Source organism: Miniopterus schreibersii (assembly GCF_964146895.1).
Source record: "Miniopterus schreibersii genome assembly, chromosome: 8".
Taxonomy (NCBI): domain Eukaryota; kingdom Metazoa; phylum Chordata; class Mammalia; order Chiroptera; family Miniopteridae; genus Miniopterus; species Miniopterus schreibersii.
The window spans coordinates 77,863,783-77,887,681 of NC_138109.1; the positions used below are offsets into that span (position 1 = coordinate 77,863,783).

Sequence of the window (23,899 nt, forward strand, 5' to 3'; positions counted from 1 at the left end):
AGTTTGGTGCTGGCGGCCGCACAGCCATATAAGGAGCTCGTGGATACACTCAGGGTTTCCCTGGAATGGGGCATTCTCTCATCAGGGGTGGGGAACCTTTTTTCTGCCAAGGGCCATTTGGATATTTTTAACAGCATTCGAGGGCCATACAAAATTCTCAGCTTAAAAATTAGGCTGCTATGTTCAGTCAGACATTTAAGTAACACACCCCTAGTGTGATGGCTGGAACCACTTCTCTTTAGTGAGGCCTTGGCAGGGCCAGACTGAATGATTTCATGGCCCGTATGCATTCCCCACCCCTGTCTTAAGTCAACACTCTTAGCTAAAAATACTGTTGTATATTTGAAGTACAAGTCTGTCTTAAAGAATTTGTCTATTTGGTCAGGGCACAATATATCTTTTTGAAAGGACGTTTAGGGGCGAGAATGTGTGTTAGTGGGTCACAATGCAAATGCCAGAGAGAAATTACTTGAATTGTGGAGGAGCTGCTACAGAGACATTTTCCAGTAAAGATGTTTAAAACTTGAAAAGTTGCACAACCTATCAAAGATAGTTTTAAGGATGGTTTTTCAGTTGACCGAATACTGCTTATTTGATTGACCAGGGGGTGGGAGTTTGTGAGAGAGCCTCTAGATCTCACACGGCAGTGATGATAGCTGAGTGAGTTGTCCTCGCTGGGGGAGGAAGTCCTGCTGAAGTACATGAGCTACATGGAGCTTGTCTGAGCTCCTGCAGAAGGAAGCAGCTCACCAGCCCTTGTCCAAATGTTCTTCTGTATGTATCACCCAGAACTAGGAATGTTGGATCGTCATAATATTAAAGGTAATTCGGAACAGTCACCTTGCAACTATCCTGTTTTTATTTAAAATGATATATGTTTTAAAAAGAACAGAGATCCAGTGTTAAAGTACTTATCTCAGTGAGTCTTCTCTGCCTCCTTTTATGAATGTTCTGTCATAAATTACTTTTGGGCTGAAGGAGGTGGGGAAATTAAACAGTGCAGAACAGTACGACCCAGTGGCCCTGTCCCTGCGTGCTCACATTTCGCACACATGGCGCTTACAGAAACGGGCGGCCCATTTGTTCAAATTGTTAGTTTTCTGCTGTTAATGATTTTGGCTTTTCTCCTACACATTCTGCTGCTTTCCTAGGCTAGTTTTGTATCTTTCTGTGGAGGGTTTCCTTCTGTGATGAGAAATATCTTCGTTATTGTAGAGAGGGTGGCTAGTGGCAGGCAGAGTCAGGTGTGTTGTGTTTGTGTAGGGGGGGTCACAAGTCTTGAACTCTGTTGAGTTTTTTCTGTACATGGTTCAGAATGTCTCTAGATAAAGAGAGCTTTGTGGAGAATAGAAACACTGTATTTTAATTATTGGTTTTAGACCTAAAAGTGTGCCTTCTAGTTTACATACCAAACTACTTCAACCTGAGATTGAATTGTGCTTCACTCATTTTCTTTTTCATTTTTTTATGAGGAATATGAACACTCTTTTAAAATTCACAGAATTGGAGTTCTATAAATCTTCTGTCTCCAGTACTAAAAATAGTCTAACTTTAGGTGAGTTTCCTTTGGAAGGGTGTTACAATGAAGATGCAGATCGCCTTTTCTGATCTCAGCCTCCTTTTCATGCTGGATTGGTCTGAGTATTTGGGGTGAGTTGGAGGCCCTGGGAAGGGCAGGTGATGGTGTGTAGGGATCATTGCATTCCCTCTTCATCTTTGTTAGGTGATAAAGTTTTTCACTTAGTCGCTTCAGTTATTTCCAACGTACTCTGAACTCTTCCTTGCAACGCCAGTGCAAGCAGGTAACAGCTGTGCAGTTTTCTTCATTTTAAATTTGAAATGTGCACCTTATTTCGCCCTCACTGTCTCGCACCTGTCGTAATGAATAATTTTTGCTTGTGTGATCAGGAATTAGGAAACAATTTGAACAGACAGAACGAAGTGGCACATTCATTGCAACTCCATATCATTTTTGGGCCAGCCTTGGTCTGTTTCCTCGCTGTCTGTAAAAGGAAAACAGTGCATTTGTCCAGGAAGCTGGGAAATGAGAAAGAACTTTCCAGCTCCATTATCTTTATTTGCATGTTATGGTTGTTTTGTTTTTAGTAATAGGGGAAAATCAGATTAAGTTTTCCATGTGAGTAGGGTTGAGAATCACAGAGAAAATTTGTTTTACCATATGATGATTTAACCAGGCCATCTCAAGAACTTGAGTACCCTAGCATTCGAGGAAGCCGTTGATTGACGTTTGGAGACCGCTGCATGCAGGTTATTGGCAAGTGCTTGGTGTAGCCATCCACATACATAAATCTCTCTGGAATGGCATACAACATGTAACGGCCTTGTTCCTATATTAGAGTCCCATGTTTTAATGGCACTTGGTCAAAATGTTCAGCTTGGGTTTTAAAAAGCACATAGATGAAATACTTGATAGTGATGTACATAATTATATAGTTGCTATTTGAGAGAATTTTAATTTAGAAATACCAGTTATTAAAGAGTTGATTTTTAAATTTGGCAACCATGCTCATGATTATATCCAAGCTTTAAATATTTGAGTTCCCGGAAAGAGCTGCAGTTTATTTTTGTATGATAGCTCCAACGAGGTTGTTTATCTTTGGCTATGTGTTGTGTCAGGGGTGGAATTTGTTTGGGCTGGAATTGTGGAGTTAGCTGGGCTACTGGAACCTGAAGCCATGCAGCATTCTTTGTGGGATGCAGAGTGTCAGCTTAACATCAGACACACTGTGTGTGGTTTGGCATCTAACAAGCTGTTAGGTGCACTCAGCAAGCGTCCCAGGTGCTGCCTGCAATGGTCTGAATGTTTGTGTGCCCCCCAAAATTCATATGCTGAAATCCTAACCCCCAAAAGTATTAGAGTTCAGGCTTTTAGGAGGTGCTTGGGTTATGAGGGTGGATCTCTCATGAATGGCATTAGTGCCCGTCTAAAAATGGTGTTACAGCGATCCCTAGCCCCTTCCGCCATGTGAGGATACAGCGAGCAGGTGCCCACTGTGAGCCAGGAGGAGGGAAAGAGTCCTCCCTGGAACCCGACCCTGCGGGTGCCTTGATCGTGGACTTCCAGCCTCTAGAACTGTGAGGAATAAACTTCGGCTGTTTATAAGCCAGCTAGTCTGGTACTTTGTCACAGCAGCCCACAGGGACTAAGACTGCGCAGTACATAAGGACAGATGATCACTTCAGGACGTGACAGAGTTCAGCATGCAGTCGATGATGAGAAGAGGTTGAGTTTATGAAATACTCATTTCTCCACCCAGGATGGATTTGAGGGCTGGTGTTCACGGCTGTTGGGTGGGATCTCCCAAAGACCCACCTTAGCCATGGTGATGAGGAGAGTTTATCAGATGCTTGAACCTCTTTGGAAGAACCGTTGAGGGGTCACAGGCCTCAGGAAACTAGTTCTTCAGCAGAAACCATCTAACAGGCCCACTGTTCAGACAGATATGTCGTCTTTGATATTTTTTAAAAACAGCCTCCCAACCTACTTCAAGAGCTATTTAATGCCACTGTAGTGGGGGAGTAATTTCAATCAAGGGAGTTTGGGTAACTATTTTTCTGTGGTTACAATCACAATCTAAAAGGATTGTTTGCATTTCTTAGAGTGACATTAAGTGCCAAAAATTGTGTAACGGTAAGAAAATGCAATGCCTGGATGTAGAACATGAGCAGTAGTGTTTATTTGGCCTCAAATTATCCGCTTGTCGTCTTGAAAAAAATAACACACGTTTCTTTTAGTTCAGCCCTGTGGTGGCTGGATAAGAGAAGTGAATGATCAGCTGACTCACGTGCACAGCCCTTCTGGACGGGTAGGGCCACCTAAGCTTTCAGTGGCACGTGGCTGCTGACGCCTGCTCAGACACCAGGGCCCATAGACGGCGTCGCTCACTTAGCGCTGGACACTGGGAAGGAAACCTGCGTCATTGTGTGCTTGACTCACGGAAGAAACCACAGAGACACATGTATTGTTTTCCGGCTACACTGTAAACTCTTAGAAATGGAGGGTGTGACTTGTATCCACTTGTTTATTCATTCAGCAGGTGCTTGTTAGGTGCCCCTTTAGGTCTTTTGTACCATGAGCTCCCTATGCTCAGACATAATGTAAACGGGGGAGTAACTTGAGCAATTACTTTGTTTTGTTTTGTAAATCCTCACCTGGGGAAGTTTTTTTCCATTGATTTTTAGAGAGAGTGGAACGGGGGTAGGGGTGGGCGAGAAACACTGATGTGAGACATCAATTGGTTGCCTCATTCCCCCCGACTGGGGCTAGGGATCGAACTTGCAGCCCTCTGGTGTGCAGGCTGACACTCTTAACCACTGAGCCACACCAGCCAGGGCAGCAATTACTTTTTAAGAAGCTATTGACTGTTACAGAAAAGCTGCTAAGGGAAGGGCAGCCTGTTCATGTTGTCACGAGCCCCTAAAATACCAGAACTTGCTGATTCTCACAGTGGCAGATTTCTGTGCCTTCCTGGTTCGTGTAGAGCCCTAACTTTATAATTAGTTCCTGTGTCGTTTCCGTATAAGTGGCATGTGCAGGGTGCAGAGTGTCTCTGCCAGTCTTTATTCCTAGGGAGAGGCACATGGGAAGATGTGTGAAGAAAGATGGTCAGGCTCTTTCATGACTCATCTTTTCCTCCTTTAGAACCTCAGCCTTCTTTCTCCAAAACTCCCAGCTCCCAGTAAGGATATTCTTTGGTTATAAACAGAAAGGAAAGGATGAGGTCTGGCAAAGCTAAGAGACAGAGCCACAGATCTGTCTTAATATTCATGTAAATGCTGTTACATTGATTAGATTAAGTAGTTTAAAAATATTTACATAGGCCTTGCCGGCGTGGTTCAGTGGCTGAGCATCGACCTATGTAGGATTCAGGAGATCCCAGTTCGATTCCCGGTCAGGGCACATGCCCGGGTTGCGGGCTCGATCCCCAGTCGGGGGCGTGCAGGAGGCAGCCGATCAGTGACTCTCATCATTCATGTTTCTGTCTCTCTCTCCCTCTCTCTCCCTCTCTCTGAAATCAATAAAGACATATTTTTTAAAAAAGAAAAAGAAATCAGCTTAAAAAAATGTATCACATGGCATATGATACCTTTGATCACAAAACTGAATCATATCAAGGGGACTTCTGTTGCGTTCCCTCTAGGGTTACTCTCTGCCAAGCGCCCTCATTACTCTGGTCCCAGCTAGAAGTGGAGGAAACTAGGGAAAAAAGGGAGGCCCCCTACATGCTTTCCCTTAACACCGTATTCCTTAAGTATTTTGAAGACCACAAGAGAATTTTTACTAAACTCCCAGCACTGGTGTGATGAAGCAGGACGGGTGGAGCGGCGTCGCGGCTGATGGGGGCTGAGGTGTATTTCCTGTTCGGGCACCGTGTCCTGGCGCCTCTGTCACTAAGAACCATGAGGAAACAAAATACAGAAAAACCAGATTTGCTTTCATTTCAACCTAATGTCTTGTTGGCGATCAAGAATCAAATCATTCTTTTAATAATCCCTTCAGGTTCATCACAGGGACAGTTTAGAATAAAATGGGCTGCTTGGTGCGGCTCGGCGGCTGGAGCGTTGGCTCCCGCGCTGAAGGGCTGCAGGTTCGATGCCAGGTAAGGGCACGTATCTGGGTTGCAGGTTGGATCCCCCGGCCAGGTCGGGGCGCCTGTGGGAGGCATCCAGTCAATGTGTCTCTTTCACATTGATGTTTCTTACCCCCTAAAAATCAGTGGAAAAAATATCCTCAGGTGAGGATTAACAAAAATAACAAATAAATAAAATAAAAGTAAGATGCACGCACGCACAAACACACAAACTGTTAAGAACCTTCTCATTTTATGCCTCTTTGTAGCGTTTGCATTTCCCCTGAATGCAGGCGTTACCCCTTTTTCTTCTTGCCAATGTGATTGTCGGTGAAGTGAAATTTCTGACTTGTGTTTTGTATTTATCTTCACATATATATATACTTAATACATACATATAATAAAAATTGGGTCTATGTACCTATTAGAACAGCTAAAATTAAAAATAATGGTAACACCAGGTGCTGGAAAGGATGTGGAGAGATGGAACCTCGCACATTGCTGGTGGCAGTGTAGAGCGGTACAGCCTCTCTAGGAGATAATTTGGCAGGGTTTTTGTTTGTTTGTTTGTTTTTTAATAAACATAGATTATCATAGAACTCAGCAGTTTCCACCCTTGGATATTTATCTCGGAGAAATGGAAACTCACATTCACATAGAAACGTACCACTCGCTTCACAGCAGCCCAGACTGGAAGCAGCCTCGGTGTCTCTCACTGGGTAGATGGTTAAACAGGCTATGATATGTTCAAACCATGGAACACTGTTCGGCAATAAAAAAGAGCAAGCTATTGATACATTAAAAAAAAGCAACTTGGCTGTATCTTAAGGGCATTGTGCTAGTGGAAAAAGCCAGCCTTCCAAGGTCACGTACTCTGTGAATCCATTTATGTGACCGTCTTAGTCAGTTTTAGCTACTATAACAGAAATACTGTAGACTGACTGGCTTAAACAACAAATATTTATTTCTCAAAGTTCCAGAGGCTGGGAATTCTAAGATCAAGGCTCCAGCAGGTCCAGTTTGGATGAGGGCCCACTTCCTGGCTTGTAGACAGCCGCCCTGGTTATATCATATCATGTACCATGTGGCCCATAGGGAGTGATCCGAGTGTCTTCCTCTTCTTACGAGGGTGTTAATCCCATGGCGAGGGATTGCTGTCCCTCTCTCATGACTTAATCTAACTCTAATCACCTCCCAAAGGCCCCGCCTCCAAATACCATCACACTGGGGACCAGGCTTTCATTTCAGCGTACGAATTTTGGAGAGACACAAACAGTTCATAGCAATAATAGTCTTTAAGTTACAGTTACATAGACGAAAACCCGATTAGTAGTTGCAGGGGTTAGGGTGGCAGGGCGGAGGGGGGCTCTCAGGGATAACACGACAGAGATGTTCATAGCGATGGGCTGGTTTTATATCGTGATTGGGGTGGTGTTTACCCGTGTCGGCCCTGTACACACACATTGCACCAGTGTCCGATTCCTGGTTTTGATGTACTGTAGTCACATAAGATGGAACCACTGGAGAGAGCTGGGTGAAGTGTACACAGGACCGCTCTGTATAATCTTTATAATTTCCTGGGACTATAATTATTACAAAACAAAAAGTTAAAAATTTGATTGCAGATCTTTCAGAATATTTTTAGTTCCTTGGCAGATGAGAGATTTCATTCTTATATTCAGGAACCATTAGCTTTTCCATAGTTCCACTGTTCTGTCCAGTAGAAATAGGACTAGTTGTTATGAGGTAAATAAGATAATTAGTTACATTTTATTTTATTCTTTTAGTTACAGTTTTAGATCTCTTGCTGACTCAAAGTGCTTAGCAGACTGGTAGCTAATTTGTTCTTTCATTGTTTCTAAGGTTTGTTAGATCAGTTAGATGCATTGTTAACGCAAGTTCATTCATCAACAAGTGATTGCGTACCTGGTAAGGGATGGGCTCTGTTCACGGTGTGGGTATCGTCGTGAACGAAACGAAGTTCCTGCCGTCCCAGGAGTTGCGTTTTGGCTCGTGAAGTGAAGCTAACAGAAGTTAGACTACTTGTCCCCAACCCCCCTTGGTACTGTGTGAGCTGAAGGGAGAAGGAAGCCTTCCAGTGCCCCCTTCAGCGTTCTGCCCTGCAGGCTGGTGTCTCTAAGTAGCATTACCTCAGTGTGGGCAGAGTATTTTGGATCTGAAGATGTTTCTGGCAGGAAAATGAACATGATTTGCAATCACTGGACCTAATACAAATTAAGGACTGTAAAGAGTATTGTAAGGAAAACAAGCGAATAAGAGCCTGACAGTATTACATCATCATCTTCATGGCTGACACTCTTACAAGACCTGTGGTATGGAGTAATAAGACATGCAGGTGGCATCCTTCGTCACCTAAAGACCGAAGAACACTGGCTCACCTAAGTTACAGGATTAGCTGGGAGTCAGATACAAAGAGTTCTAGCTAAGCTCCAGCTCTTTCCTGTTACCTCTTGCATCCATCCATTCATTGAACACACAGTTGAACTCTGAGGGTGTGCCACTGTGAGGATACATAAGTAAACGTGGCTCTTCACTGCACCACCTCAGAGATTCCTGGGGGAAGGTGCTGAAGGGCACAGCTGCGAGCATGCCCTGGCCATCGTGATGTTCCTCAGTGTGCCAGCAGTGCCACCCTCACCTGGAGCTTATTAGCAACAGAATTTCTGGGGTGGGGGGTTGATGTGCTCTTAGGAGAGTCATGCTCCCCCAGGTTGGGAAGCACAGTGGTAGTGCCGTGACGCCCAGCAGCGGCCAGCCTGGGTGCACGGCCATTTCTTTCTCTTGGAGGCCTGCCCAGCAGCCCTCTGTTCCTGTAGTGGCGATTACAGTCCACCAGGAAGGCCGCCCGGCAAAGTCTGAGTCACTACTTTGTGGAATGTTTTCTAGAGCTTCCAAAATGCCTCAGTAAATCAGGACTGTCAGGCCAACTGACTGCTTTGCTGCAGGAGCTCTTAACGTGAAGGTCAGCAAGCCTGGGGCTGACGTGTGAGGACAGTGGGAGTGACCTGCAGGGAAGCGGGGGAGGCCCGGACATTGTTTCTCCGTGTCCTGTCCCGCTGCTCCCTGCCCTGGGCTCCAAGCTCAGAGGCGCCCGCGATGGCGCTCCCGAGTAGGGCGCACCACCCCTCTGCTCTCCCAAGGAAGGAGGACGGCCCCCAGACAGCCCCGAGCGGTGCCCGCCAGGCTAATGGCAGTGAGGATGAGAGGGCTGTGTCCAAACTGCAGCGCAGGCAGAGTGACGTCAGAGTCTACAAGGAGTTCTGTGACTTCTATGCGAAATTGTGAGTGTCTCGCCCCTTTTCCTGGGGCTCCCCTCTGCCAGACCTCTCCTTCCTGCGCTCCGCCGGGCTCGGGTGGTGCCGCCTGGTCCTGTGCGCCCTGCTGGAGGAAGGGCGGAGGGAGGAAAAGCTGCCTTTGAAGGCAGAGTAGTAATACCTTTGTCTCAGCAGTTCCTGATAATGGTACATTTTCACTGTGTAGTCCCAGAGGGAGGTTGAGAGTTTTCATTCTTATAATTATAATAGAAAAGTTTTAGACTCTAAAACTACCCACAGATACGAAGCAGGTTGGGGAAAATGAAAAATGAATTACAGACTGCTGATAAACACACAGGTTTTTGTTATGTTTAACAATCAGTGGTTTGAAGTACACTTAGTTTCTTAATAGTGTCTCTAGCCCGGCCGGGCGTCCTCAGCGGTTGAGCGTCGACCTAGGATCCAGGCGATCCGGGTTCGATTCCCGGTCAGGGCACATGCCCGGGTTGCGGGCTTGATCCCCAGTCAGGGGCGTGCAGGAGGCCGCCGATCAATGACTCTCTCATCACTGATGTTTCTATCTCTCCCTCTCCTTTCCTCTCTCTGAAATCAAGAAGAAATATATATATATATAATAAAATATATATATAAATATATATAAAATATATAAAAAATATATATATATAATATAAATACTGTCTCTAGGGGATTGAATGAATAAAAACGGATGTCGTATGACTTGCAAATATATATGTCTTGCAGTTAACCCTAAAAGTTCATCTAATTCATATTATTAAATGGGTTTTAGCAAACAGTTTATTTTTTAAAATAGTGCAGAGTAGTATATGGACCAACTCATGTTAGATTGTGGACCTTACACAAAGTTGTAAGCTTGGAATTATTGCAGATCCCCAGTTATCAATTGAGAGTTAAGAAAGATTTAACTGACCCGATTCTCTCTTTCCATGAATTCATTCTGTGTGGCATTGCAGCAGATTACACTGTAATTATAAAATGCTAGGTGAACTCTCAAGATGCTTTTTGGATTTATACAATTTTTTTTGCATTTTAATGCCAGAAAATTTGTTTCACATATACTTAGATAAGTGAGGCACTTAAATAACGGAAAGCTTGATGATGTCAGGCTCTCTGTGTGTGCTTGATTTTTGGAACTAGATCAGCTAAAACAGTTGTCACTGGCCAGCTATGAAGATTCTATTCTAAAGGCAGATACACACACTCACACACACACACACACACACACACACACACATCTAGAGTCCTGGCTGGTCTGCCTCAGTGGTTAGAGCCTCGGCCTGTGCACTGAAGGGTTGTGGGTTCAATTCCAGGTCAGGGGCACATACCTGGGTTGCAGGTTCCATCCTGGCCCCGTGTGGGAGGCAGCCAGTCAGTGGGTCTCTTTCACGTTGATGTTTCTCTCCCCCTTCCTGCCTCCCTTCCAGTCTCTCAAAATCAATGGAAAAAATATCCTCTGGTGAGAATTAACATATATCTATGGGGGGGGGGGGTTTGTCCCATGTATATATTCGTTGCCATCAACACTTCTGTTGAAAAATTTTAGTGAAAATTCTTTTCTGAGGAATTAATTTATTATAACCAAATGACAGCTATAAGTATCATTCATGACTTTAAAAAAGTAGCTTGTATCATGTATATTAAATATAAACGTCAACTCTAAAAAAAAAATACACATGTCAGTGTAGGATCATCTGTTGTAACAAATGTTTCACTTGGATGGGGGATTTTGTTAATGGGGAGCTGTGCTTGTGGGGAGCAGGAGCCATATGGGGATTCACTGTTCCTTCTACTCAGTTTTTCTGTGAACCTAAAACTGCTCCAAAACACAGTCCATTAAAAAACAAACAAACAAACAAAAAACATACTGCCAGAGGATCAAACACAGAAAAGGGAGAGAAATGTAAAGAGTTTAGTAAGTTGGTGAGATGATTGGTATTTTTTCCCCCTGAAAATTTCCTCTAGTGTATTGTTTTTTTTTCCTTTTCCTGCTTGTAATGAAAAGGAATACCTCAGGAATACGTATTACATTATTTCTAAAACTAGTTTGTTTTTCCTGTTAAGGAAAAAACTATATGCTGCTTTTTATAATGTTTCTACCTATTTTCTAACTATTTGAGTATTTTAACTTGAATGTAAACAGTCTGTAGCAGCAGTTTTCAACCCTTTTCATCTCATGGCGCACATAAACTAATTACTAAAGCTCTATGGCAACCGAAAAATATATTTTTTTGCTAGTCTGACAAAAAATAGGTATAATTTTGATTCCTTCACACTGGACAGCTACTGTGTTGGCTGTTGTCATTTTTTTTAAAAAAAGATATCTTTATTGATTTCTGAGAGAGGAAGGGAGAGGGAGAGAGAGAAATGTGGATGAGAGTCATTGATGGGCTGCCTCCTGCACGCCCCCTGCTGGGGATCGAGCCCGCAACCCGGGCCTGTGCCCTGACTGGAAACAAACTACAGTCTCCTGGATCATAGGTTGATGCTCAAGTGCTGAGCCACGCTGGCCTTAGGTTTTTTAAATTTCACAGTCTAAGGGACAAGAGATCAATGCCCCTGACTAAATAGGTATTGGTATGTTTTAAAAATTCTTGTGGCACACCAGTTGAAAATCACTGATCTATAGTATAAAGGTCAATGATAAACATTTTCATCTTGGGACTCCTGATGTCCCCAAAGAGCTTTTGTTTTGTCAATATTTACTGTATCTCAGAAAATAAAACTGAGAAATATTTTGAATATTCATTTAAAATAGCAGTCTCAGCCCTGGCAGGTGTGGTTCAGTTGGTTGAATGTCCTGTGCACTGAAAGGTTGCCAGTTCAGTTCTCCATCAGAGCACAGGCCCAGGTTTTGGGCTAGCTCCCCGGTAGGGGGATGCAGGAGGCAGCCCATCAGTGTCCTACTCCCACATTGATGTTTCTCTCTCTCTCCCTCTCCCTCCTTCTCTCTCAAAAAAAAAAAAGAATAAAAAATATTTTAGAAAGAGTAATCTCATTGCACAATAATATTAAGCATTAATATGGATTTTTAATGAAAAATAAGTGTTTCTGAAACAACAAATACTTGGTGGAAAGTATAGCATTGTGTTATATTTTTGCAAATCTCATTAACCTCTCAATAAAAGACAGTTTCTCATAACTGCTTCTGCATTCATCCTATTGTAATATGTTGTGGTAGATAAGGTCTGTAAAGAAAGTACGGCGTTCCATGAAGATGTAGTTGGAAAAGAGAGGACCTTTTGAACCTCTGAAAGAGTCACGGTGGCCCCTAAATTTTGAGAACCACTGAATCAGAACATTCCAGGATGGTTTTATTTTCTAGCTTTTTTAGAGTTCTGTTAAAATCATTGAGGATTTGGTGACTCTTTTGAAATGGTTTATAACTAGTAATAGTGCTTTATATTTGAGTAGCATCTCCTGGTTTCTGAAGTGGTTTTATAAATTTTCTCATTTCATCCTCAGAACAGCACTAAGAAGCTTCAGGGCAGGTGCGGGCTTACCATGCTTCTTCAAGGGACGCCTGTGGAGTTTGGTCAGGAGAAAAGAAGCAGCACAAACCTTTCCAGGGCTTTGCTAAAACTTACACAGTTCACCTGGCTGATGGCAAATCCAGGTGAAGAAGGGACTTTTACGGGTTTTTCTTCCTGACCCATAGTAATTTTGATACGACAAAGTAGAAAATACATTTTAACGTGAGATTTAGGCAAGGTTTGCCCAGTGGTGAGGCTGCCTCCCTTCCTCCTTTTTTGGGGGGTGATGTTTTGATTCTGCATTTAAGCCTATTGAGTAAATTGTGCTTTGTATGGGAGTATAAACATGATACTGAGTAAGTTATGGCAGAGCTACAAAATAGGAATATTGTTCTTTGAAACATTTGGGGGGGTGACAAAGCTGCCCTCCATTGGGGTGGGGTTGAGGTGAAACAAGGTATGTGAAGACTTTTGCTAAAGAAACAGCAAAACTTAGAAAATGATGTGAGACAAGGCATTAAGGTGTCTGTAAAGTAGAGACTCTCCTTCCCACCTGCCGCACGGTGGGGCGGTTGTGAAGGTTCAGGGAACGTTGGCGGTAACGTCATGAGGTGGGCCGAGTAACTGCGAGGGGTCAGAAGCTGCACCAGGGGCCCGGACACACAGGTGGAGCTTGTGCTCCGAGTGGGCACCTGAAAATAAACTGGCCAAACCACAGAGGGTGACTTAGCCAATGACTGTCCTGCGTGGGGGGCCTTCTTCTCTTGGAGGCTGTTCCGAAACAAAACAGTTCTTTGTGTGAAATTCAGGCGCCATCGAGAATAACTGATTGTCTGATTATATGCATTGTTATGTGCTCTTGCGAACTGCACAGTGGCTTGGTGGAACGCGGGACCGTTTGTTGAATGCCTCCTGCGTGTTTCCAAGTTCAGTGGGGTGACGGCCGAGGCAGTTACCACGGCCTTGGGCTCGATGTCATTGCTTACTTGACTGCCGCGTTTCACTTTCCTCATCTGTGGAGTGTGGTGTCCCTGTCGTGCCCTCTCAAGTGTTTGAAATTGATAGTGCAGTCCGATGGTGGTTTTATGAGCAGGGGACCTGGATTCTAGTCCTGCATCTTCCATTAACTAATTAGCCAGTCAACTCCACCCCTCCAAACCTCCATTTCATCGTCTGTAAAGTGATCGCTAATTCTGTGATTTTAGGATATATTTTATAATATTAGTGCTTAATATTTGTCTTACCAATTAGATTATAGGACTAAGGAATTTTGACTGGTTTTAAGAGTTACTTGAGCAGTTGCTTTCAACAGGGTCTAACCAAAGGGATAATCTGCGTCTATGATGACGCGGCATTTGGTCAGCATGAAGTCCAGATTCTGTTCTCAGAAGGGAGAGAAATTGGCCTGAGATGTTGATTTGTGGGTATTTTAATTAAGCTACTTATCAGGTGGTGCACTCAAGCTGCATGTGTCAGCTCTTGACTTTCATGTCTATCCATAGTGCCTACCTCCCAGTCACTCGTGGTATATTTATCAAGAGGAATGTCAAAATGTTAAGGAAAAACAGGTTCCAAGCAGGGGAGCTTTCGGGACCCAAGATGCTGGGGCAAAGAGATGGGGACACTTTGAGTTGAGTACTTAGGGCATGAGCAGAAAATTCAGCTGTGTAGATACAGTGTGATTTTTGTGATCAGATAGAGTGTGTGCTTCACTTCTTTCTGTTTTTTGGTCTTAAGACTAAGAAAATGTTAATCTGTGACTTCCTGTCCCTTGTTCGTTACAGTAACATGGCCAATGCCCTTGCCAACGCCACTTGTGAGCGCTGCAAGGGGGGTTTCGCACCCGCCGAGAAGATCGTGAACAGTAATGGGGAGCTGTACCACGAGCAGTGTTTTGTGTGTGCTCAGTGCTTCCAGCAGTTCCCGGAGGGCCTTTTCTATGAGGTGAGTCAACTCGGACAGCAGCATCGAGGTACCAGTCTTTTCCCTGCCCTCCCCCTTTTTCCTGAGGCAGCCTTCTTCCCTTTAAATTTGATTGTTAAGGATTGCATTCAGTCTTTGTGCCAGTTACAGTGCCAGGTATTGGGTGTGGCTCAGGTGGGGATGGCCTGTCTATGGAACGCTCTGCCAGGCCCCCCATTTACACTCTCTTCCATCCTGTTGTTTCAGCACCCACGGTCCTGCCTCCGCCTCTCAGGCCCGAGCACTTCAGCTCAGCAGACAGACTTCTCTCTAGATGCAGCCTCAGTTTCCCTGGCTTCCCCACTCAGGTCCCCACTTGCTGGCTCCTGCACATACCTTCCCGATTGCTGCTCGGTCCCGGCCCACCCCCCCACCCCACCCCACCCCCGGCACTGCTGCTGTCCTCTCTGAAGGGGGTATCTGTTACCTGCTCCAGGACTTTCAGGCAATAGCGGCACCTTCCATGCACTTATTTTCTAAAGAGGACCTTGTTTGGAAATGAGTATTTGGGGGGATACCCTGCCATTACTTAGCTCTTCTATGTGTCTTACGTTCTTTTCCACACACTTGTTTTTCTTGACCCTCTGGTGTTACCATGTGGCCTGTACGCCCTTTGTATTTATTCTTACTTTGCCTGAAACCCCCTTTTCACAGCACATGCCTGCCTTTGGGACTAGTCTAGGCTGACCGCATGCTGTTAATGAAGATAAGAATGTGTGTGTGGGGGGGGGTGTTTGTGTGTGTGAGAGAGAGAAAGAGGGAGAGATTAACTTACTTCTACCAACTTGCTCCTTACATGTTTGTGTATATGTTTTTCATATGTGTGTCTCTACATAATATATATTACATATACATAGAATTATGTAATAGCCAGAGAAGTCTGCTCTTTGATTTCTTTTTTTCCCTAGGTTTTTAAATTTCTCTGTGTTACAGACTATTCCTGAGGAAGGAAAGGTAGTTTTTAAATGTCGTAAGTTGGTTGTGACTCAGATAGCATTTTCCCATTGAAACAATGCCTCGTGGGCGTGGGATTCCCAGACCAGCCTGCAGAAAGCTATTTACCTGTGTGTCCTGGGTACATGAAATACAGAACTACCGTGTATATAGAACTTCACTCTGGGAAACAGCTTTAGGAGTTTTGATTAGGGAACACTATTTTATTCACTGGGACGCATGCTGAGCTCCTACTGTGTCCCTGAAACACACATTCACTACAACAGAAACGCAAGCGGTAGGAACAGGAATTATTTTTTTCTTCTTTCAGTTCTTCCCTAACTCCTTCCATGGGCAGTGGGAATCTAATCTCTTTCTGTCAAGGGTGATTGCTTTTGGGTGGGAAGGGCAAGTAACAGTTGGGGTGGGACCTGAGTAGAAAAGGCCCAGTGCCCAGGAGGGAAGGCATGGGAAAGGAGCTGGGGTGGGGTGGGTGCGGGTTAGAGTGGGGCTGCTATTGGTACTGAGGAGGGTGGCAACTAGATTCAAGAAGAGAAGGTTGCCCCCGGCCAGGTAACTCGGTTGGTTAGAGCGTCCTCCCGATAGGACAAGGTTGCAGGTTTGATCTCCCATCAGGGCACATACAAGAGTCAACCAATTATGCATAAATAAGTCGAGCAACAAGTTGATATTTTTCTCTCTTCCTTCCTCTCTCTCTAAAATCAATAACAATTTTTCTAAAAAAGAGGAAAAGGAAATCATTAGAGGCTGAGTCAGGGGAACAGAAAGGCAGTGGGGGTGGTGAGGGCTATAATCAATTTGTGTAAAAAGCCTAAGGACTGTACCTGTAGACTCTTGAACAGAACACTCTCAGATCTCTGAGTAAGCACAGTGGAGGCGGTTCAGAACGAGCAAGGAAGGAGGTAAGACTCCCGAAGCACATTCATTCATTCATTCAAACCTCACCTGAGGATATTTCTTCCCTTGCTTTTCAGAGAGAGTGGGATGAAGAGAGAGAGAAACATCAATGTGAGAGAAGACACATCAATTGGTTGCCTCCTGCATGTGCCCCGACGGGTGGGGATCGAGCCTACAACCGAGGTGCATGCCCTTGGCCAGAATCGAACCTGGGACACTTCAGTCCGCAGGCCGATGCTCTAGCCACTGAGCCAAAATGGCCAGGGCCCAAAGCACATTGAAGGGAACCCTAGGAATCTGCCTCCAGAGGGAACCTTGGTCTTCATACTTTGTAAACTCCCTCCTTACCCCTACCTTTATTTTCCCATGAGGCCCAGAGAGGTTGAAATGTCCTTTATAACAGCAAATTCATGACATGAATGGAATTAGAATCTGGCTTGGTCTCCTAATATTTGGTAAGGTGTTCTTTCCCGTATGTTCTGTTCAAATCTAAGACATTTTTGTTGAAATGGATAATTACGGCAGAGGCCTTAGGAGAGTCCAGAGGAGCGAAACAGAGGAACTCAGAGAGAAAGGCAGGCTCCGTTTTTTGAAACATTTTTCTTACTTCCATGGTCTGCTATTCCCTTCCTGTCACTTCCTTTTTCCTATATTGTTCATTTGCTTCCCATTTTGGAATTAATATTGTTAATCACAATCACCTCCTTAGCTCCTGGGTCCCGTATTTGGGTCCTGTCAGCTGCCAGGCCCCTTGTGCTTAGACAGAGGGGCGGCTTTGTAAGAGCCTTGAGTGCAGTGGAATAAAGCATGGCTCCCGCTTGTCCTCCCGCCCACACCTCACCCCTCTTCACTTCTGGGTTATAAATAGCCTCCCTGGGCTGGTATGATTGTGTTCCAGAAGATATTATGAACACCCACAACTAGTCTGTTAATGGGCTGACCTCCAGCTTAAGCTCCCTGGGTCCCGAGGAAGATTGCTATTTTAGCTACACTTAGAATTAAAACCCCTTGTTCAGGCAGAATACAATCTTTCCCTTCAGTCGAATGATATTGGAGAAAAAGGTATCCAAGATTTCTAGGAAATAATCTGCATTTTCAGTTATGTCCAGCAATAAGTTATTTTCCAGAAAAGGAAGCTCGAAAACTTATCTGGCTTGCTTTCCACTTGAGGCACAACTCTGTGCTGCTGCTTGGTGGTACAGAAGTTGCATCATTTCCACTCTATACCTTGGCTGAGGCTTTTGTCTTACCATTAAAACACCATCCTTCCTTCATTCCCACGGCCCCTGTCCTTTCTCTAGAAGGCTAGCCATGAGGACTTACAGGTGGGCTCTCTGCACTCACTTTCCCTTGAAAATGGGATTTGCTTTTTGCTATGGGACTTACTGATATTTTGGATCATATGGATAAGACTTTCTTCCCTTTGAGCACAAAGGCCAGTCTATTGTGAGACTTGTTTCCTACCAGTCTCCAGGATGTATGTCTGGAAATAAGCTGACCGAGCTCAGATATTTGTGGCTCATCTGCAGCTCTCCTTAGAGTGATTTAACAACAGCCAGGATTATTACCTGCATGGGCTCCATACTCCAGATGAATTTGAATCCCACTAGGTAACGTGGTTTAAAAAGTGAACTTACAGTTTTCCATTAAGATGATAATCCATCACCACTGAAGAATGTAAAGTAGGACTTAGTTCTTGTGCTCTGCATCTTCTATCATCAATAAGGACTACTTTCTTTACTCAAAGTGCTCCTTATTTTAAGACATCACTAGTGTTTTCAACCTAATGCCATCTGTCTCGTTTCAGTTATCTTCTTTGAGCCCACACAGCACTTCTCTTAGTATGGAGATCATTTACACATTTCATATAGCTATTTACTTAAATGCTTATCTTTTCATTTAACTTGGAATACCTCAGGTACAAGGGCTGTTCTGATTCTGTGCATCACTTGTTTTACAGTATTTGATGACTATGAGGTACTTAATAAGTCAAGTAATACGTACACGGTACTGGGATGGTATAGATTGCAAGGTAAAATGCTGAGATCCAAGGTGGCTGCCCAGCAGGTGGAAGCTACACTCACCTCCTCCCAGTGCTAGACCATATTTACAGCTAAGTCATAGAGCAGTCACCCTGAATAACCAACTGAAGACTAGCTGAAAAGAAGTATTTTAACCAAAGATTTATAGAAAAAGCCACATTGAGACTGGTAGGAAGGACAAAGATTTCAAAAGCACTGGCTCCACTTGAGAATCCAGAGGGATATCTCAACTGCAAAGGTTCCCCCCGAGGAGCGAGGGTGCTGGGATCCCCAACCCAGAGCACCAGAGCCGGGAAGAGGAGGCTGCATAATATCTGGCTGTGAAAATGGGCAGGGATCATATGTCTGCCAGGGAGAGACGGGAGTTTGCTAGAAACCCAGGTGCTCTCTTAAAGGGCCAGCACACACAATCTTGTTCTCAGCCACTTATCCACGGCTTCCGTAGAGGGACAATGACTTAGAGCAAACTGGAGTCACAGAGAAAAGATCTGGGTTGCATGGCCCTGAGGAGAGATCTGGAGGGTCAGCTGCCGAGGTCCCTGAGCTGAGTCCCTCACTATCCCATATCACTCACAGATGCCATCTTCCCTGGGTTGAGCACTCCTATCCTTACAGCGCCAGTCTGGGGAGTGCACTAACCCAGTCCTCCTGACTCTCTGTGGCCCCACCCTGTTGAGCTCTTGTCCTGCAGAAAAGTCTGCTGGCTGTACCCAGCTAGGACCTGACTTGCACTTTTTTTGGGGGAGCACTAATTGCAGACTTGGGCAGAGGCTGAGTGGTGTATGGAGTAGGGGCTACTTTTCCCCCACTGAGTACCTGACCTGTACTGTCCCCATACGGGACCCAGTAGCCTATCTTCCTACCCTAGTTGTCCTGCCCTATTGAGCTCATGCCTTGTGTAAGAGACTGTGGCTACGGTCAGCCTGGGCCCACTCTATGGACTTTGTTTAGAAAGCTCTCGAGGAAGACCAGGCAGCCTCAAGGGGTGGCAGAGCAACTGTCAGATAGAGGCAGATCTTTGGCCTTTTACTGATCTTGCCTCAGGCTCAGAGCTACTGGAAGCCAACCTCTGTATATAGCTTGGCCCCTCCCATGTGCACCCAGGCCCAGGAGAGGCAGCCACCAACTGCAGAAAGCTTGGTAGCTTCAGACAAATATCCAAAGGCTGGTTACAAGCAGTGTATGGCATTGACCTGCACTGGGGTCCTATCCAAGTGGACCCAGAACCAACCCACCTGGTGATGGGCTTCAGACCACAACAGACCACCACCTAATTAGTCACACAAACAGCACACCCAAAGGGAGATCCCAGCAGGCACCAGACTGGGCTAGGGCCAATTCTGCTTTGGGTGGCAGCAAGAGAAAGACACTTAGCTTATACACTGTGGTCAGATTCGATCCTCATAGTCAGCCCACCTAAGGGTTAACCCCACTCACAGATGGACCAACAGCAGTCAAGACTCAATTACAACAAGAGGGTTCACATAACCCACACAAGAGGCATTCCAGGAGCATCTAGGTCAGGTGATCAGGAAGATTGCACCATCGAGCCCCACAAGATAACCTGCAGAAGATAACCACCATATATCAAGATTGGAGTCATAGCAGATGTACCTAATACACAGAGACAAACGCAAAAAGGCAGACAAAATGGGGAGACAAAGAAATATGCCCCAAAGAGAAAAATGGATGAACTCAGTGAGAACTTAAACACAGAGATAAGAAGCATTAAAAAAGACATAGAAACCATAAAAAATAATCAGTTAGAAGTGAAGAATACACTGGAAGGAATCCGCAGATTAGATGAAGCAGAGGATCGAATCAGCAATTTAGAGGACAAGATAACAGAAAACTCCCAAGCAGAGCAACAAAAGGAAAAAAAGAATTTTGTTAAATGAGGAAAGTCTGAGGACCTTTGGGAGAACATCAAGCATAGCTACATTTGCATTATAAGGGTACTAGAAGGAGAAGAGAGAAAGCAAAGGCTCGAGAACTTCTTTAAAGAAATAATGACTGAAAACTTTTCTAACCTGGTGAAGGAAAAAGACACACAAGTCCAGGAAATGCAGACAGTCCAAAACAAGATGAACCCAAAGAGGCCCCCACTAAGACACATCATAATCAAAATGGCAAAGGTTAAAGACAAAAAGAATCTTAAGAGTAGCAAGAGAGCTTGGCTGGCATGGCTCCGTGGTTGATCATCTACCTAGGATCCAGGAGATCACCGTTCGATTCTTGGTCAGGGAACATGCGTGGGTTTTGGGCTTGATCCCCAGTGGAGGGCATGCAGGAGGCAGCCGATCAGTGACTCTCTTTCATCATTGATGTTTCTATCTATCTCCCTCTCCTTCTCTCTCAAATCAATTAAAAAAAAAAAGAGCAGCAAGAGAAAGACACTTAGTTACCTACAAGGGAGACCCCATAAAACTGTCTGTTGATTTCTCAACAGAAACACCTTAGGCCAGAAGGGAGTGGCATAGCACACTCAAAGTGATGAAAATCAGGGACCTGCAACCAAGACTACTCTACCCAGCAAAGCTTCCCAGACAAGGAAAAGCTAAAGGAGTTCATTTGTGGATAGAACCCTGAGAAGAACTGAGCCACGATGTGTTTTTAGTATCGTATGTGGACCACTGACTTTATATGTTGGTTCAGGCCAATGTGGTGGTTTTCTTTTTTAAATTTTCACCCGAGGACATGTTCCCATTGATTCAAGAGAGAGAGAGAGGAAGGGAGAGAGAGAAACATCAATCGGTTGTCTCCTGCACTCACCCGACCAGGGATCAAACCTGCAACCTAGGTATGCACCCTTACTGGGAAAAGAACTCACAAACCTTCAGTGCACAGGCCGACACCCCAACCAATTGAGCCACACCGACCAGGGCTGTGGTGGTGTTTTTATTTAAAATCTACAGAAAAGTTGAAAGAATAGTACAATGAATGTCATGTACCCTACGCATCTCGTGCACACATATACCACATCCATTTTTCACCAAACATTTTTAAAGTAAGTTGCAGACATATGACACTGAATGAAGTTACTTTTAGTTTTCTACAACTTAGACATTTGCCTTTGAATACTTGTGAGGGTGATTCGTGATTTGACTCTTATCTAGGTTTTTTTGGGGCAGGGGCAATGGAAGAGTCATAATTAAGAGATGATTTTTGGGATACTAGCGTTATGAAAATGTTTTGTTGTTGAGTGACATGTTATATATCAAGTTGGGATTTTCATATAATCACTTCTGGTAATGGAATATCATTTCTTGAATTAAAAATTACCCTCCCCCAAGTTTATTTAAATGATTCAAATAAGTTTAAATGCTATTTTGAAGAGCAGACCTTAAAAGGAAAAGAGAGTTCAATTCTCTTCCCTTTAAGTATGTGCTGAAGTTACTCACTTCTAACAGGGATATAAAAAAGGTAAAGGAGTAACTGTGCAGTGGAGAAGCCTGAAAGATACTGTCTTAGCCAAGTGATTAAGGTAAGAATAAGTCATGTTGGTATCATGTACTCCCCAGGACATGCATATGATTGCATGCAAGTAGAGCACATTATTACCTCTGCGGCATTCTTTTCCAAAACTATAACTTCAGTCTAATCATGAGACAAACTGATCGTGAGGAGCACACCACAGAGTGTCTGACCAGTACCCTTCACAAGTGTCACGCAAGACGCAACACTGAGGAACTGTCACAGATTGGTGGCATCTAAGGAGCCTCATTGGTCTGATTTCCATGTGATGTTGTGAGTGACATTTATTCCTTCATGTATTGATCTGTCCATTCAACAAATATTTGTAATATTACTTAATCAGTTACAATGTGCCAGGCACCATGTTCTATTTTAGGAGTAGAAGGATGGGCGAGATAGACTTAGTTTTCAAGGAACTAATCTAGTGGATTATACTAGACTAACCAGGTCTTTGAAAGTTAAATATGAAAACTTTATAGTATTATGGATTGGCTGGTAATAGGGCAAAATTAAATCTACCTGGAGACAGATTTTCCCTTCTCCCCTGAATCCACTGAAAACTAGAACAGATGATGTATAAAATGCTTTAGCACTGTTCCTGCACTTGGTAAGAGCTTAATAAATGGAAGGTGCTAGTTACAGAAAATAATCATTGTGTGGTTTTACAGAGTGCCTATATCTCCAGCAGTTCCTAGCACCGTGCCTTGCCTTTAGAGGGTGCTCTGAGTGCTTGCTGACTGAGAAGCTGTCAGTGACGCTGTGCGGCCTAAGATATCTTAGTAAGCGCATATCTATAACTAGGACTTTTCAGGACCTGACCATTTTTCTCAGCTTTGTGCATTGGGAATAGAGGGTGGATTTACTATTGGTACATGGTCAAAGGGAACCCAGTAGTACAAAACTCATGTCATTGTACCACATCCAGTAGAATTTCCTCTTCATCTGTGTTCAGATGAGCAGCTCTGAAGTCAAGATCACATTGTGTATTGGCAGAGAAACTAGTGAGATCTTTCAATCATGATATTTAAGTTCTGATAGAAACTCATAGATGATTTAAGAATTCTGGGTTAAGTTCTGTATTGCTCTGCCTAAGACAGGTGATAGATAAAGAGGGAGAAGCACCGATTATGGGGCCTGACAGCCTTGTCCATTTCCTCTGGTTTTGGTGCAAGTTATTTGATCTTTCTGAATTTCAGTTTTCTGTAACAAGAGGATAATCACATGTGTCTCGTGGGGTTATGAGTTTGAACCAAGGTAGCAAGTACAGTATCCAGTAAGTCAGCCCACTCCCTTCCTCTGCTTCCCAGTGGGAACTGCTTCAGCTAAGTAATGATTCCACGCAGTAAACCAGGATTCCTCACCCTTAACACTATTGACATTTTGAACTGAGTAATTCTTGATTGTGGGGGCTGTCCTGTACATTGTAGGATGTTTATTAGCATCCTAGTCTCTACCCATTAGATCCCCAGTTGTTACAACCAAAAATATCTTCATTCATTGCTCAATACCCCTTGGGGAGCAAAATCGCCCTCAGTTGAGAACCAGTACACCAGACAATGAGGACATCCCTTCCAGTAGGTAGTAAAGTTCACTATGGTAATAAGTCAGTTACAAATGGGCACGTTCCCCAAGTTGTTTAGGCAATCCTCTACACAAAACAAAAACCTTTGTATAGTTCTGTCTCTTAACAATTTGACGGCAGTCAGTTAATTCTTGTGCCATAAATTTAATTAGAAAACACTTCTAGAAAGAATTCACTTAACAGAGACCCTAAAGAGAGCCTACATTTTCCTGTTTAAATTGGCACCAGGAAAGATAAATATACCCATTCTTGGAAAGTTCATCACTCATTTAGCAGAAGGCAAGATATATTTTCTGTAGAGTAATTAGAACTGTTTCCCTAAACTGAAATTTATTTCTCTCTATTCAGATATTCTGCTTCTGCATTTTAATTTTAAATAAATTTTAAGTGGTAATGATTATAATAATTATTCTTTTATGTTTATCTGTATCAGAAAGTAGTGGTCAGGGTAATAATAAAAACAACATGAACATATTAAAACAACAGCAGGCGTTGTTTTCCACCACTGTCACCACCGGGAGTCGAGATGCTTGCTTCCCAGCTTTGTGTGAGTCTCTTGCCTGGAATGAAGCGCTTTTTGAAACCCTGTTATGAGCCAGGCACTGTACTGGGT

At 43.9% G+C, this 23,899-nt stretch overlaps 1 protein-coding gene across 10 annotated transcripts in view; it reads left to right on the plus strand.

Annotated features, from left to right (window-relative positions):
- LIMS1 (LIM zinc finger domain containing 1) overlaps nt 1-23,899 on the plus strand; it is a gene marked incomplete at its 5' end in the record, with an annotated part of 108,791 nt that overhangs the window by 68,429 nt on the left and 16,463 nt on the right. For 7 of the 10 annotated variants that reach the window (XM_081144518.1, XM_081144516.1, XM_081144519.1 and 4 more), the window contains one exon: nt 14,160-14,319. In XM_081144518.1, coding sequence (XP_081000644.1) covers nt 14,160-14,319 — 160 coding nt within the window. Of the gene's footprint in view, nt 1-8,616; nt 8,894-12,367; nt 12,519-14,159; nt 14,320-23,899 lie in introns of those variants that run through there. The other 3 variants (XM_081144515.1, XM_081144524.1, XM_081144520.1) reach the window with 2 other exon arrangements.